At 41.9% G+C, this 17,751-nt stretch overlaps 1 protein-coding gene across 4 annotated transcripts in view; it reads right to left on the reverse strand.

Moving 5' to 3' along the window:
• The window catches only part of ZNF827 (zinc finger protein 827), a 195,195-nt gene that overhangs the window by 55,892 nt on the left and 121,552 nt on the right, over nt 1-17,751 (reverse strand). For all 4 annotated transcript variants that reach the window (XM_082388956.1, XM_082388955.1, XM_082388957.1 and 1 more), the window contains exon 8: nt 5,912-6,015. In XM_082388956.1, the coding sequence (XP_082245082.1) occupies nt 5,912-6,015 (104 nt within the window). The remainder of the gene's footprint in view (nt 1-5,911; nt 6,016-17,751) is intronic.

Genomic DNA, 17,751 nt, shown 5'->3' on the forward strand with positions numbered 1-17,751 from the left:
AAAAGAAACATTGTTTCTTTAAAGTTTCTTGACTGAAAGAAACATTCCAAGTGACTATGATTACTAGATATCAAAGCACTAAGGGAAGAAAGAAAAGAATTAAAAGGGAAGAGGACAAAATTAGCATTATATTAATAAACAGTACATTCTTATCTTGTCACTGCTTTGAAATATCTTACTTAAAGGACTACTTTTTATTCCTAACTAAAAGAAGGCCATCCATCAGTACTACTTCAGATGTCAACTGGGAGTACATATGGGCAAACACTGGAGAGATGTGCTTCTTTGCTCACTGCTGGTGACACATTACCTGACTTAGGAGGCAGTGTGACAGGGCAGAAAGAGAGAAAATGCACTGTGGAGTTCTGGGTTTGAATTCACGGGCTGCCACTCACCAACTGGATGATTCTGAACAAGTTATTACAGGCATATCTTGCTTTATTGTGCTTCGCAGATATTGCTTTTTTTTTTTTTTTAACAAATCGAAGGTTTGTGGCAACTATGCATTGTCAGATGATGGCTAGCATTTTTTAGCAATAAAGTATCTCTTAACTAAGGTATGTATGTTGTTTTTTAGACATGATGCTATTGCATACTTAATAGACTACAGTATGGTGTAAACATAACTTTTATATGTACCGGGAAACCAAAAAATTTGTGTGACTCACTTTATGGTAATATTGGCTTTATTGTGGTTGCCTGGAACTGAACCCACAATATCTCTGAACCCATGAAACCCTTAATGTCTCCGCAAAAGGTACAAACTTCCAGTTATAAGATAAATAAATTCTGGGGATGAAATGTACAGCACGGTGACTGTAGTTAACAATACCACATTGCAGGTTTGAAAGTTGCTAAGAGAATAGATCTTAAAGGTTCTCACAAGAAAAAAAATTTGTAACAATGTGAGGTGATGGATTTTAACTAGACTTATTGCAGTGATCATTCTGCAACATATGTATATCAAATCATTAGGTTGTACATCTTAAACGAATACAATGTTATATGTCAATTATATCTCAATGAAACTGGAAAAAGGGTATTAAATCTCTCTGAACCTCCATTTAGTCACCTGTAAACTGAGCATAATTCCTATGTCTGAATGGGTTGTTTTCAAAATTAAATGAGATGACACAGATCCCGGGCCTGACAATTTAGCAGGTCGTTGATAACTATTAACTTCCTCCTCTGTACAGGATGGATCTGTTTAATCAAAAAGGAGCTTAAGCCACAAAATGATACACACCAAACAACACCCAACGTTCCACTGTTTATCCATGACTTAGTCTGAATTTTAAAAGAATCTGCTGTGTTTGAAAAAGGATTGAAGAAAACACTTTGCTGTAATCCAGGAAAGCTTGGTATGTCTCTCTCTCGAGATATGAGTCGGGACGTCTTAGCATAAACAAAGGTGACATGCACATCTTTTAAACCCACTGCCTGAGAGAGGTCATTCCTATCTGGGCAGCTGCACGGCAGGCCAAGAGTTAGTCACTGGTGGTACTCTAATGCAAGGCACCATTAATTTAGATCTCAGAAAAGTGTATATGACGTGGTACAACTTGTATTAGAGTGATGGGCAGAACAGAGAGAGGAAAATGGATCAAGAATTGGCCTGGGGACAAGGCAGACCATTCTAAACGTGCCTTTTTATTTAACGTCAAACCTGATTGGCATATCAAGTCTTGAACTAAATTTTGCCCATGTCCTTCACTTCTTGTTTGGATGTTATGAACAATAACAACAAAAAGAGTTTCTTTTTTTAAAGGGAATTTAGCAAATAATGGGTGAAGGGATTTACAAATACAACTGCTGATATGTTTTACATTGTCTGACTCTAAGCTCCATCTGAAATAACAAACAGAAGCATCGGTGACTCCAAACACAGTGAAAGAGTTCCACGGAGACCTGCATTTTCCTTCACACCCGCTCTGCTTGTGTTTTTGTTTTTTTGGCTTAATACAGAGCAAACATACTGTGACTTCAAAATCATAATAAAACAGAATTGAAGCTCCACATTGCCTAAAAGCAGTGCCGGGACGTAAATCCTTCTCTTAATAGCCTTTGCTTCGGAAAGACGACGGGAAAACAGAAATAGCTGCAGGTACATGGCAATGGGTCTACTCCTTGCACAGAACTGCCCTTCGTGCCCTGAAAAACACCTGACCTCAGAATCTTTCCTCTATTAGTGTAAATCTTTTACAAACTGAGACAACTATAAATTAGACAAAGTACATTAAATTACACAGAGTCTGTAATTTTATCTCCCCCATAATAGGAAATCTCTTTTATTTCTTTTGTACAATCCCCACCAGCCACGGCACTAGCCAGGGTGCACTCAGTCACCTATTCACGGCCTTCAGGTTATTTTGTCCTCACATCCCTCCAGCAGACAATGACAGCAGCTTTTAACTCATTGTTTTATTAAGGATTCCTGGTGTTACCTCCGCCTAAGACATTCACGGCAAGTAAAAATGTTAGGTCTTGGCTCGTGAGCATTTTTTGGTTCACAGGAAAGCCAGTCTAGAAATAGTGGCAACAACCGGGTCCAGGACACTGCGAAGCTCTGTGTTTATTCTGTTTCTCTGGGATGGTGGCAGCTGTGTGTCTTAGAGACCATCTGCCGAAGGCAAATGCCTAGTTAACAGTGCTATTCTCAATTTTTCCATGATCCGTGGTGCTACCACCTCTCCCCATTTTGCTCTCTCCCACACCGCTTGCTTCGTGCTCCAAGGCCTGAAACACAATCACAACCCACTGCGTGCATCGCTTTGACCTGGAGCTGCCAGGCCTTCAATGATACTCTCACGTGGTACACTCTCCTGCCCCGTGGTCTCACTCCAAAGGCGAATGGGAGAGAATTTCATCCCACTGATAGAGGTATATAAATATATACCAATATATATCGTTGAATTAATGCTGTGGGTTTTCAGCATTTGCAAGGGCCTTCTTGGATTGGAACTAGGCACATTAAACCTCATTAATTGTGGTCTCCACTAGTTGGGACTCTGAGATCATTCTCCAGGCTGACATTTATCTCTGCATGATGTGTGGCAAGAAGAAGTTTGCTAAGTAAATAAAGAATGGAAAAAATATTTTAATGGTGACGTTTAAATTACCCAAGAGAAGATGTCCAAGGGTGCTGAGGCTTTTATTTATATACTCACAACAAATGATTTTCTGCCTAGTCACTAAAGCCAGCTATCTCCTTCCTGGCTTCCCCATTTCTACACAGCCGCCATAGGTCCCTCATTCAACCTGCTGATAACAAAGCTAACCAAACTAGTCAACTAGCCCATTTCCTGCCTGTCCTATCCCCGTCCTCCTTTTCTCGGATCCAGGCCCTCATTAACAATGCTGCCGTAAGTACTAGAGCGTCTTCATAGGACAACTCGTTCTTGCCACATCGTCAGTGATTCCGAAATCTGCTGCCCACTTGGTCTTCCGAAATCTTCTATAGGAATTTATGATTCTTACACCCTAGAATCTTAAGGTCTTTAAACTGTGGCTTCAAAATTTCTTTGTTCCCAGCACTGCATTTAGCAGAGTCCTGGAACAGACGTAGGTCCACCATATCTATCTAAGACCCCTGGGGCCTGATGTATTTTGGGATTCATACTTTTTCCGATTTCAGATGATAATATGGTGCGTAAGATATTATTTTATGTAACACTCCGATGGGCCTTCATAATCAAGCACATTGATATTTCTGCAACAAAAATGTATGGATTTCATCCCTGACATAATACATAAAGGATATAGATAGCCTCCCATTAGGTTTTGCCACCAAACAACTTATTCAAAAAATTATGGATTTCAGAATTGTGGGTAAGGGACTGGGGAGCTTGAGTAGGTGGTACACAACGGCCATTTATCACTGTCCAGATGTCAAACACATGTTTTCTTGAAAAGTCTCCATACTGCAATCTTTTGTTAGTTCAGATTGGTCTTCTCCACAATTCGTCCAAATTATCAAGGTTTTCCTTACAAAATACATCTTCGGATTACAAGAACTTTGTGATCACCAGGTTGTCCTTACCACTTTTAATTTTTCTAATTCTCCATTTCTAAAGCATTTTTACCTTGCTTGCTTTAAATAGGCCCTTTTTAGTTGTCTATTTTGGCAAAATTTAAATATAGTCATTTTGCCTATCCTCTGCCTTTTCAAGAACAGAGACTGATTATCCCTCAAGAATGGTGGATTTACATTAAAAAAATCCCAGTTATGCTGACTTCTCCCCCCAAAATAAGAGTTCACTTTTTAAGGGTGAGTTTATCTAATTTGTAATAAAAGTCTGTCAAGCGAATCATAGGAAGTTCCCCAGCCGACAACACAACACACATAGTTAAACATATGACTTTTTGAGGGCGAGCTGTAACTTGACCAATAAACCCTTCTTAGAATATAGCCAAGCCACACATTAAGCCAGCAATGCAGGGTTTGTATATACAACATGGAATGCTGGCTGTATGGGTCACAGCATTCTGACAGGCAATTACTAGGCAGTTATTTTGACATTAGAAAGTCACAATCCATCAACTTAACAGCAGGGTGATAATTTGGGGAACAGGGAGATGGTTATTCAAAAAGACACTGTGGGAAGTAAACAGTAGTTCAAATAGCCCCTGTTTGAGAATGAAGACATCAACTAACCAGACTTTCTTTCCACCTCTAGAACCAGGTATTATGTAATGTGTTTTTGTGTAAGCATGTTGTTTATGGGGTTTGAATAGAAAAGCCCTGCCAGGCTAACAAGGCTGCAGGTCCCTGGACTCTATAGAGATGAGGAGAAATGGATCTGCCATCACAAGACTAAAGAACGACAAGGAGTGCCCTTTTCCCCACTGTTTGTCACGGACCACTTCCAACGACCTGTGATATCCACAAGCCAGTATCTCAGAAGATGCTCCTTGGCTCTTTCTGAATCGCAAAACACGCAGCCCTGCAGCCATTTGCATCTGTGACACGGGCTCCTTGCGTGTGAGGGGGACACCGGACTTTATTCTTGCAGGAATTGCTGGCCAACAACCCTGCTGTGAGCCCCTCGTGCACACATGTGGCCTTGGTCTCTCTTGGACACATGAATGGGTGTGGAAGCCACCAAGAGCTTCTGAAATTCTCTCAGTGACTGGGAGCTGAAAGCTTCCTGGCAGCTGGACTGGTGGTACTGGGGTGGGGGAGGGGTGGGAAGGGAGGAGGGACTCCAGGGCAGGGGTTCTCAAATGTTCTCATTTCATGACAACTCTGAGAATGCACACGTAAGTCCTGAGGGATGGCCATGCTGTTGGTAAAGGGACAGCAAGCACATCTTTCTTTTTGCTCGGGAAGGGAGCAATGAAAAAGGAAGCGTGGATAGGAAATTGTGCATTGATGCTGAGGTGGCAAAAGGGAGCGGTAGATGGATCTATGCGGATCCTCTCAGAACAGAGGCGAAATCTGGGTGGCAAGACTGTCTTAACAAGCTGTGTTGCTGCCATGGAAACCGAAGTGGTCTTTGTGGTGGCCTACACCCCCCCCCAGGGTCATGATCTTCCCGGTCCGCGACTAGCGGTCTTGCCACCGTCCTCCTCCATCTTCCTGGCTGCCTGCCTAAAATACTGACAACGTGGAAAGCAAATTATTTCCAGGTTATACTTCGCTATTTCAAAGGAATTCACTCTACGAATGAAACATCAGCGGGTAAAGAACAATAAGCTCCTGCAGCAAAGAAGAAGAGCTTTCTTACTGTCTGCTTTTTCTGTTAACAAACTTTTGTGGCTATTTAAATTTTCTCTCTCCTTTCAAAAACCTAGCTTCAGATGAGTAACTTCAGCCTATAAACTGAACGAACGTATCTGAGAATCCACGCATTTCAGAAAAGTAATTTTTAAGCAACCATTAGTAGAAGCAAAATCGACAATGTTTCCATACCTGGAGCTGATATTCTTCCGTGAAGCACAGATTCACTGGGCAGCAGGTCTTTTGAATTGGAGGTGAATGGTGATTGTCTAAATGTATCTTCTGAAAAGAAAGGGCTGGGGGTGGGGAAGGAGGAGGGAAGTTTAGTAAATCAAAGTTATTTAAGATACCCAGAGCATCTGGCCCCAAATATATACGTATACACAAACAACATGTGGGATAACGTATTTTTTAAATGCTGTTTAGAGACTGTAAGATTGTGCTTAAAATGGAGAAAGAGAGACTATATTACATCAGACAAGTGCCATCTGCACATTCTGCCTATTGGTTGTATACTTAAGGTGAACAGATGAAACATCTTTGATACATTCTTAAACCCACTATCAGGACAGCTGAGCAGTAAATTTTACTTTTGCACTGTATGATCTGGGAGCGAGCTGTGCCTGAATGAAGACCAAGCACATGAGTCAGATCAGAAAAGCCTGTTTTGGAGGTCTTTCCAGAGTGGTGACAGATTTGCCCCAGCTCGCCCACATTTTGTCACCTGACCCCTCAGGGACCAATGGCACCCCTCGGAAGGGCAGATGGCTGGAGTCAGGGTCCGCCGAGCCGATGGAGACAACTCGCTGGTCCCCCACAGGAACTGAGTCTGCATCCTACAACTGTCTTGGTTTGGAAGGAGTTAAAGCCAGCTAATGGGGCTGCCAGAAGGGACCCCGGGGAGCACTTTCATTTTTCAAGAAACTGAGGCTTTGACTTGAGTGATTCTAAGCTCCCCTAGTGACTCAGCGAGAACTAGACACCAGACACCCAGGCAGGGTTTTCCCCTTATACCACAGCCATAGTGAACACAAACACTTTGGCTGCTTTTAATCAGAGGATTTTAACCCAGTCATAGGCTCCATCTCCCATGCCTCTAAAGTAAACTATATTGCGATCACGTGTGAGAATACTGGAATACACAACAGAGTCCAACATGGAGCACGGGAAGCCCTATCACTGTACAACAGAGCAAATTTCACTCGGTGCACAGGTGATGGAAGGTTCATAGGCGCCAGCAGCGCAGCCCAGAGCTAGCAGGAAGCCACCAGCACGCTGAGGCTGGAGAGACAAAAGGCAGAGGTAAATGGAGCCCAGGGAACTGAGGTCACCTGGTGGAAGCTGGAGGCAAGGTGAGCCTGCCCAGCAGGGAGCTGGGACCACAGAGGTGCAGCCGCAGCAGGAGGCAGACAGGGAGGGCAAGGAGGGAGGGAGGGAAATACCCCGCCTCTTTCTTAAGCCCCACCCCCACCACATCAAAGGCTCTGATTGGCTGAACCTTCCCGGAAGTCAGAGATGTACAGCCTGCCGGATCGGCTCCTGCAAAACTGCAGATCAGGGGAAGGAACAGATCTGGGGTCACGCAAGCCTAGGACTCCTATGACTGGTGCTGCTTTTCCAAACATGCCAAAAGGCTACGGCTTACTGTTATTAAATATTAAAAAGGAAAGATTAAGATAAAAATGGAAGACATATCCATCTTTTAAAAATAAAACACACAGTTAACAGTATAGTTTCACATGACTCTCAGGCTAGATTTGATGCAACTTTGTGTGGCATGCTTTTCTTTTTTTTTTGTATTGTTTCTGATAATAAAATTTTAATCATTACCCTTTCCTCAGACTGTTTTATCTCTCTTTTTTTTTTTCACACACACACTGTATTTTATTTTTACAAGAGATAAATAAGCTGACACCAAGCATTGTAAATGGATGACCACAACAAAAGCAACAATGATTGCAATTACCAAACATGAAACACACTCATACTATGTCATAATATTGACATTCAGTCCAGTAATCCTCCACTGTAACAGCTCCTTTACTTTGCAGGGAAAATTGATTTGTATATTTTTTGCCTCTAAGTCCTTGTGGGATTTTTTTTTTTAATTCAAACAGAAAGTCACAAAAATTATAATCATCCTCATCAGTTCACTCAGTCCCATGTAATTAATTTTTTTTTATCTTGATCTTTTGTTAGCACTTTTATGAATTCATCAGTTTTCCATTAGCGTTCTGAAAATGTGTGGCATGCTTTTTATTTGTATCTTAAACATAAAACAATTTAAATAGGCTTAAAAAGTGAACTGGCTATAGGCTAGTCAGTGATGGGGAGTGGGGAGACGTTGTTTTGTGCCAAACAACTCAAAACCTGCAAGTGATACAAAACTTGTGAAAGGATAAAGCAAGGCAGCATGGAGGCTAAGAGAGTGCACTTGAGAGTGGGCAGTTCTAGGTCCAAACTCCAGCTCCACCACTTACGGCTGTGTGACCTTGCACAAATCGCTTAACTTTTCTGAGCCTTCGTTTCTTGTCTATAAAATGGGACGTTAATAGCATCTATACCTACTCTAGGAGGACTGAGTAAGATGGTTCATGGAATGTGCTTTTCACAGTGTCTGGCAAATAGTAAGTGCTCAATTAGCGTTTTTATCTGTATCTCTGCCTAGCTCAAAAGGGAGCATAAATTAATCAACCTTTCCTCACAAGTCGACAAAAAGATTAGAGTTTCCTTGCATAAGATGCATGAAGAAAAGGTCACTCTGATACTGAAGGGTCCGTTGACCGCTGGAGAGATTCGGTTAATTTCTAACTCTTCCACAAAGGAAACTGTTTAGAATCAAAGAACTTCTAAGGAGGTAGAGCCCTTGGAGGACTGTTGGTCAGACCCAGAGTGTGAGATTTCTCGAATCCCACCTCCTCAGCTCTGAAGCATCTATACAAGGTGACAATGACATGCTCGTGTTTGATTGGACAGTTCAGATGGGAACCACCACCGGCTGGCCCAAGGGCACAGGGTAAACGTCAGGCAATGGGCCTTCGGTTACCCTGGAATGACACTAGAATCTGAGAGTTCAGGAAGCTCATGGAACTGTTTGGTCTGAAATGTGGAGACTTCCTTTAGGGACACCCAGATCCCCTAGAGAGGCCCCCTAAGGTATCTAGGAATATCACCCTTCTTGCCACAGAGAAAGGTGTGCACTGCCCTCTTTCCCTCAGTTTTGCAGTAACTGCAATTTAGTGAGTGCCTGGGCAGGCCAGGCACTGGGAATATAACATCAGCGAAACTGGCTACGGCTGCAACTGTTAAGAGGGCTCAAAGACCTGCGTGGCTACCACGACTAGACTAACGCTGTGGAAGGGAGGGGCGCGGGGTGGCAGTGCGGGCCCGGCCAGGAGCGGGTCTCCTGCGGAAGCCACAGCTGAGCTGCGACCTCAATGGACAGCAGGGTTGTCAGTGTTCCCGGTGGCTGGGGGAAGTGTCCCCTGCACAGTGAGAGATCACAGCCAGTCTGCGGAGCGGGGTGAAGCTGGAGCGCCGGGCAGGGTGGGCACACCGAGTGCAGGGATCCCGGCTTTGTCCTAACAGTCCTGGAAAGCCCGGCGGTGTGTTCAGTAAGGCGGGGACGCAGTATGATTGCAGTTTCAGGAAGCTCCGCCCGGTGGGTTGGAGAACCCAAGGCAGGCGGCCAGAGCAGCAGTCCATATGGGACGTGGTGACTCTGGTGGCCAACACTGCAAAGCGGCAGCGACACAGGCAGATTGAAAAATAGCTTAAGAAACAGGGCAGGTAAAGACCACAGGTACGTTTCCAACCAACCCGAAGGTTTCCAGGTGAAGCAGGCAGAGGCGGCCACGCTACGTGCTGGGAGGCGCATTCTAGGTTTTGCTAGCTCTGCGTCGTCACGTGTTCTCTTCAACAGATTTTCACGCACATGCGGAGTGAAGCCCTATTACCATCTAGCCGCTCAGAAGAAACGGAGGCAATCGCTGAGGGAAACAACATTGCAAATAATTTTCTACCCTGGAGGCCAGCTTTATCCTGTATAGAAAAGAAAAGATTTCTCCTGAAGAAGTGGAGAATTAGAAGGGGATGAGGCTGGATACTAGAAAAGCACAAAAGGACTGGCAATGTTAGGGGCAAAGAGTCAATGGAGAAACTTTGACAAGTCAAGGCAGCTTAAGACTGGTGTAAGGTCTTATCTATAAAGAGAAGATACTACGTTAACAGAGCATGTCTCAGACCAGACACCCCGCTGCAATGCTCCGCATTCGGATCCATTCACGCTGGGAAGTGAGAGTGCAGTGGTTTAGCACTGAGTTTGGAATCAGAAGGATCTGAGTCTGAATTCCATATTGGCCACTTGATGGTGAAGTGATCTTTGTCAACAACCTCCCTAGCCTGTTTCATCATTGGAAAAGAGCTTTTAAAATACCATCTTTATAGGGGAGCTGTAAAGGGTTAAATAAGATATTTCATGTTAAAGTTCCTAGTACATCGTACATGCTCAATAAAAATGGCAACTAACACGTGTATTGCTTACTAAGTATCTGGCACTGCTCTAAAGGGCTTTGTGTATATTAACTTCATTGAATCCTCACAAGGACCCTCTATAGGGTGTCGACGATTACTATTATCATCCATATTTTACAGATGAAGAGACTCAGGTACAGAGAAGTTAAGTAGTTGTCCATGCCCGTGGGCTGAGACAGGATTTGAACCCAGCCATGTTGGCATCGCATTTTGCACCCTTGCCCATTAAACTAAGCTACACTGCCTTTTGCTTGGTCTCTTAACATCTAGGGAACGCATGGACAATACAAAGTCATGGATCCTTCTTGGAACTGACAGAACAAAAGGAAGAGACAGTGGAAGAAGGGAGGGAAGGGGGGTGGGAGTACTGTTTCAGTACGCAGGATCCTAGGTCACCAAAGAAAGGCTTTGTCAATTGAGAAATAGAACATGTGAAAAATGATTTGGTTATCTTTAACTTTCTGCCTGTGTTCTGAGAACAGAAGATGCTGTACTTATAACTTAGCACCAAGCAAGGTCATTCTCAGAATGTAGAGATGGTCATCCTTAGGCCCATTTTCTTTTCCTGTGCCTCACAGGGTCTGTAAAGTGCAGAAGCCCATCTGCTCTCAGAGGACGTCCAGCTCTGTGGTGAACAAACCGGCCCCTCGTTCAGGCCACAGGGACTGTGGGTGACGGGAGAGGGTGGCGGGCAGAGAGGGGAGGCCCCGGAGGTACCCGATACAGGATGAACCGGGTCTGCACTTTTCAGGGAGGAAAAGAGTCAATGAACTGCAGGTTTTACGATGTACTAGACTCTGAAGCGTGTGTTTACCGTCCTTCAACTGCTTAGATAGTTACCAATTCTTCCAGGAAAAAAGGAGCAAGCTAGCAAATGCCGCGTGGTTCATGCTTCCTGACCCAATTTAGTCATTTTAGTGTGAAAAAGCCCCTCCACCGGAAAGAGAGCTTAGGAAGTGGAAAACGCAAAATCCGTCCAGAAAATGATTTATTTCTAGTTCACATTTTTTGGTAAAAAGTTGGTAGAGAAGCAGGTTGACTAATAGCTAATGGCGGAAGGGACTGTCACTTATTCTCATTTAACAAAATCACCACCTACCACAGTGGCTCCTCTTTGGTCCTGCACAATGACAGGCCACCTGAACACTAGCTAACTCGTATAAATACTCGATAAATACTCAGACACAGCATCTGGAAGATGTTGGTGTAGACTTAGAACTGCTAAACGCCCCCATTACTTTTCCTGCCTTTTGTTACTTGGAAAAGACAAAACGTTTATTTATTCGAGTTTCTTTTCTGAATAAAAATGAAACGGACAATGAATGCGTATTTTGATTTTTCTCCTGCGGAAAATCTAAGGGTTAAAATAGGAAGGGGCACTGGTGTCACGGTGACTGGACAATTCCAGGCATTAGATGGCACGGGCTGTGAGGTCAACAGCTCAGGGCTGCAGAAAGAAAAGATTTACAATAAATAATAAAAGAGTCCATAAAAGATTATGGCTCTAAATAGGGATACGTTTTGCTAACTGCTGACTGCGGCACAAATATTTCCACCTTTAACATCTGAGTGCCGACAGGGAGTTCGGCTTCGTGCAAAACAGAAGGCCCATGTACTTACAAACCATCCCCCCCGGGGTGCCACCACTGAAACCAACACGTTACGGGAATTCTTGCTTTGATGGCAATAGCAAAGCAGAACAAAACAAAAAAGGAAAAGAATAAGGTGGATATAGTATGTAAGAGAAAGTTAAGAAAAAATACTTTATGCTTAGTAGTGGCACTATAATTTAAAAGGAACACCAGAGAAGAAGTCATTTTTTTTCCTTCTAAAAGACAATAACTTTTAGGACTGAACTTGGGGATGGCAAATAGAAAAGAAAGATTAAATAAGAAAAAAAGACTTTGCTCTGCAATGAATTTGTCCTCAGACTCTAGAAAGATCTACATATTTCAGGGTAGAATGAAATTCTATTAAATGTAAGCGTTTCGGGCAAATCATCCTGAAGTGATATTCTGACTTCCATCCGCACATAGACAAAATTTTCTTTAATCAATAAAAAAGATGGTGTTTTTTCAAGTAAAAGTACTTAATTATTTATTCAGCTATGTATCATATAACATAACAGGGCTTCTGGATTGTTTTCTAAGAGCTGATTAAATATGTCCAAAAGAATGTTGGTTAATTTTTATTTCATTTTGTTTTATTTTAAGGAAATTTTAAGACCAAATTATCTGACTTAGATATTTCGGAGAAGCTATATATTGCGGAAGGAGAGCCAGAGCCCCCTTCTGGGGTGGGAAAGTTCTGTGGAAGCCAATGTTTTCCCTCTGCAGCTGCTACCTGCCTCCCAGCAGACCCCAGCCCCTGGGCCACCTCACCAGATGGCCATCTGTCCGTCCTGGTAACAGGGCTGCCTCAATCTCTACTTAGCCCCAGCTCTCAAGTCAGGACACTGAAATACTTCTTTTCTGTATGGATGTATCAGGTTAATTTTTTTAAGAACTGAAATTCCATACATTTATCAACCACCATTGTACTGATATTTTTAAAACTCTGACCTCTGAATCACTTAGACCCAGGAGTGACACACTGCGTTAACATTTTGAAATGAGCAGGAGGCGCTAGTCAAGAAAACAATCCTCTATGCCTCCAAAAGCCTCAAGCAGAGACAGGCGACGGACTACATTCTTCCAAGAATAAATCTCACTCTAGTCCCAAGACTTTCTGACTACATGGAATACGAACGTTGCAGATTGAAATGGATACAGGTAACTTCCACATGGGATCTCCCGGTATACATCTTGCAACCAAAGGAAATGAGAACAAACCGGAAACATTGTCCTTGAACAAAACTACACCTTGCTAACAATAACAGGTTATAGTCATTGACACAGAACACAAAGGGTTGCGGTTTCCTTTTTTTTTTAAAGCTTTTCAAACATATCCAGATAGGATTATTCGAAAATAAGGAACAGGGGAAATATCTGGATTAGTTATAACTATCTTCTCAAAATTTCTTCAAGTACTTTAAGGTCAGAAGAAACTTTCTGAGAAGCTGTACTAGCTTGCATGAAAATACGCTCACAATTGAACAACAAACACATTGCCACACTTTATTTTTAGATATTCCATTTTTTAAAAAGATCAAATAACATTATTTCAAGTTAATTTTCATGATTAATGCAATTTTCTTTAGGTAGCGCTTATTTTTTTCTCAAATGTTACTGTCCTTGGGTATTTGCTAATAATTTATAATAGAATAATGGATGCTCAATATTTCTTTTGTATATATTTACATATCTGTATGTTTTGAAACATATTGATAAATCATTGTATTTGAAATCTATTAACTGCTTAGTTCTACCGATTTTTGGAAAAGGATTTTTGAGCTCTCTTTGCAACCCGGGTAAGGTCCTTTTGCTCCAGTATAGCCATCTTTGTATGTCACTGCAGACAGCAGGTGGTCATCCTACCTGCCCGCTTGGGCCCTCATTTCATTTTGGATGAGACCGGGTAGCTGCTTCTTCTGAAATGGGCCCAGATATCAACATTTTAGATATAAAAGTCGGTGCCAGTTTCCCTGTTAACTTTCTTGCAGTCAGTTAAAAAGGTAATCTATAATGAAAGAAAACACAGCTTTAATGGCGCTCATGTATACTGTCCCTCCCGAGGACCCCTACTCTTGAATGATTTTATTTACTTACTTATTTTAATAAAAGAACCCTGGGTGGCAGCTCAGGGGATGTGGCGGTGGGGCAGAGTGCTTGAGATTAAGAACAACTGCGAGTCCCTGACCTGAGGACAGCCCTGAGGATGTGAAACAGCAAGTTCCCTATTCAAGCTTAAAAGGGACACAACAGAGAAGCCCTCTTATGACCCCAGTGGGCTAGGCCTGGAAACCCAGTCATCCATCACGTTGGGCACACACATTTTCAAAGAAAGAAGGACTGTAGTGAGGAAAGCTTGAATGAATCGTTATACACTGGCAAGCTTCAGCCAGGGCATTTATCTACAAATTGAGACTTGGCATTGCAGATTCAGTGGGTTTCTAAATGGGGCTTGTGGGCAGATGGAGAAGCAAGGTCACTCCATCATTCGGCTACATGTATAGGCACCAGATTTTCTTTAATTTTTGGAGGTCATAAGAAAGCCAAGATGTGCTTTCTTCTCCTCCTCATTGACAAGGCTGTACACTTGGTTGGTGCTGATCAGCTAGAACCTTCTTAGCAGTTAAAAACCAATCGAATGTGTTGTTAATTTGTAAGGTGTACAATGGTATTGCAGAAAATGTCCTTATTTTTTAAGAGATATATATATTAAAGAATGTGGGAGTGAATGTCATGTCAGGGATGTGATCTAAAATATAAGGAAGAAAAGATTGGTGAAATAAGTGTAGCAAACATTTGTTCAATCTGGGTGGTGGGGATATGGTGGTTTATTGCATTATTCCTTTCATTTTGCTTTAAATAAATATAATAAATAAAAAAATATTAAATAAAATAATAAAAAAATCAATATCAACAATCAAACAAAAAGTTCAACCCAGACAAACCACCAGACAGAATAATAAGTGACAATAAAAGAAATACAAAAGAACAAATAAAAATGTCTCTTCATGAACAAAATGCTTGATATCACCAGGAATCAATAAATGAAAAGGTTTTAACTATAAGATATACTTTTTAACCTCCCAATCGGTAAAAAAAAATTTTTTTAATGATAAAGCACAGAGACCTTTAAAATATTCTCTCATTAGCTTTCGGTAAAATTGTAGATTCAACCTTTTTGAAAGTCAATTAGACAATTCATAGCAAAAGCCTGAAACCTGTGAATGCTTTCTCGAGTCAATTTATCCCAGAATTAGCAAGAACTTGGGAAAACCAAACCAAACCAAACCCTTGATATCCAAGAATAAGAGAAGTATTAAATAAATTATGACATGCAAATATTAAAAGAATAATATTGGGTTATGTTTACTGACATGGAAAGAAATTCTTAATATATTACTAGGTAGAAGAGAAGATTATAAAACTGTATATATAGTAGGATCCAGTTTTGATGGGAAAGTATACATCTCTAAACAGATAAAAATTCAGCCAGGATACACACCACCAACTTAGCAGTCGTTGCTTCTAGGTAGCAGGATTGATTATAAGTGGGTATTTTTTCTTCTTTATGTTCTCCTATATTCTCTGAAAATAAAAGTTATTTTTTAAACTTAAAACAAATGATTAAGATTTACAGTTCAGGATCCTTTATTTTTAAAGAGACTCTTAGTCTTTTAAAGAGTAGTCTGAGGGATGATATAATTGAAGGCAGTTGTAAAAGACACAGGCAGGGGCAACTGTATCTAAATTCTGATCCCATTCATATCAGTCAACTTCAGTTGCAGAAGGCTGAGAGCCACGGAAGAAAAAGGCTGTTTAAAATACTGTAGAAGAAAAGTAGAACATTTTAGGGAGAATTCATTTTGGTAATGTTTTTAAATTTTCTTCTCTGAAAAAGTACAGATGCCTTCTATTTAGGGCTGTCCTAGAGTCGGGCCAATCCGTACAACCTAACACCACGTTTTCAAGGAACAATTCCTGTTGCTGCGGCTCGAGCATTCATCCACCGCGGAGCCAGGAAACTTCTCAGGACAAGGCGCACAATGCCAGGCCTTGTCGAGGGCGGCTGCGGCCGGGAGGCCAGACCTTGGGGAGCCGGAGCCAGGCGCAGCCGCGGAAGTGAACCTGCACGTCAGGAGCCGTGAAATGTCAGCCCGTGGAGGGACCTGGATCTCCCGCAGGAATCTGACTTTATACATAAACAAGGACAATGGGCTTCTGCCGAGGCAAGCAGAGCACAGATGAACTCAGTTTTCTCTGCAGCGATGCGAGACCCTTTGTCCCGTGGAAGTTGAAGGTAACCCCAGTGAAATGTGGATGGGCCCTGGCCTGCTGCGTCATCCACCAGGGCCTTCCCCCCTAAACAGAGGTCAACCCTGGAATATTGGAGATATTTCTAGTAACAACCATGGAGACACCCTTGAGAGAAAATCCCAGATTAGAAGAAGCTGGCATCTGAGCCACATGTCACATGTCACCTGTGCATGATCTGTCTACTTACAGAGGCTTACACATTTATACCTCGTTCCTGACTGTTCTGAGCTGCGCAAACAGATGGAACACAGTTGTAAGCCAGTAGAAATAAAGGTGGGAGAACCCGTGGAAATGAAGAAAAGAAAGGCACAGCCCTCTTCAGATCCTTGGAAAGAAGATTTAAACTCTTCACAGTGACACCGTATTAAAGAGTTCTGGAAGCACAGTGTCTCAACTATAACCGTTCAACGTAGAGGTCATGGGTGGGAGGAAAAATGGCAGAGCGTGATACCTACAGGACAATGGTGTATAGAAATAGAGAAAAGTACTGAGGAAGGTTTGGTGCGATAAGAAGGAAGAAAACTCAAATGAGAGCAATGCACAAAGTAGTTTGAGGCTATATGTATCTAAAAAAAAAAAAAAAAAGATCCACTGTTTAAAGGATGAGTTTTAACTTCTTTGAAAAATGAAAACTCAAAGATAAGTTGAGAAGGATGGACTGCCAGTGACAAACTCTCCAGTCAACACTTGTGTCAGGGCAGCTACATACAGTGGTGCAGGCTGTGCACTGCACAAAGGTACCTTACTGGGTGGGTGGAGGGGGTGGGTACTTAACATCACAGACAACAAAGATTTACATATTTATTATGACAGTATTCCAGTAGATGGCAGTGTCTTGAGCAAAGGCGCTTTATAAACTTTTCAATGGCCCAACAAGCAGCTTTGACTTCACCAAAAAAACACTGAATGTCCTAACTGGAGGGATTCCATGAAATTAGTAGCAATTTCCATTTTTTAGAAACAAAATTCTGTGCCTTTAATTTTAAAGTTAGAAAATATAAAGGGTAAAGAGACTATAGGGAGAGCTACTCAAAAATCACCAATTTAATTTGCTCTGTTTCCTGTTTATTTTCTTAATTGCTTCCATCTAATCCAGTGTTCTTTATGTGTAATCTTTTACTTCTTAAGGTAATGGAGCATTGTTCTCTTATGTCTTCTAAAAATTGAAAAGGGGAAATTGCACAAATTGAAGCAGCACATCACGCTCTGACAAATTTGTGCAATTTCTATTACTGACTCATAAATATTTAAGGACAGGCATCCAAACAATCACACAGGAAAATTCTATATTGAACACTTCCAAGTACATATATCTTTTAGTAAACACTGTAAGTGCCATTATCTAAATCACAGAAAAATAGCCCGCATTTCAAATTCTGAAAATTGGGCAAATTAAATGTTGGTCGGCACAGCATGATATGACTCTACCTTTCTGATTTTCCCACTTCTGCTTTTTGTCTAGTAATGGAGAAAAAAACAATTCAGGTAAATACTTCCTTGCTTTTGGAATAGAGCAAGCCAGGTGTGAGAAGTTTTTCTTATAGGCCTGTAATCTTATAGCCCCATGGACGCTGA

This window comes from Balaenoptera borealis (assembly GCF_965194805.1).
Source record: "Balaenoptera borealis genome assembly, chromosome: 4".
NCBI lineage: Eukaryota > Metazoa > Chordata > Mammalia > Artiodactyla > Balaenopteridae > Balaenoptera > Balaenoptera borealis.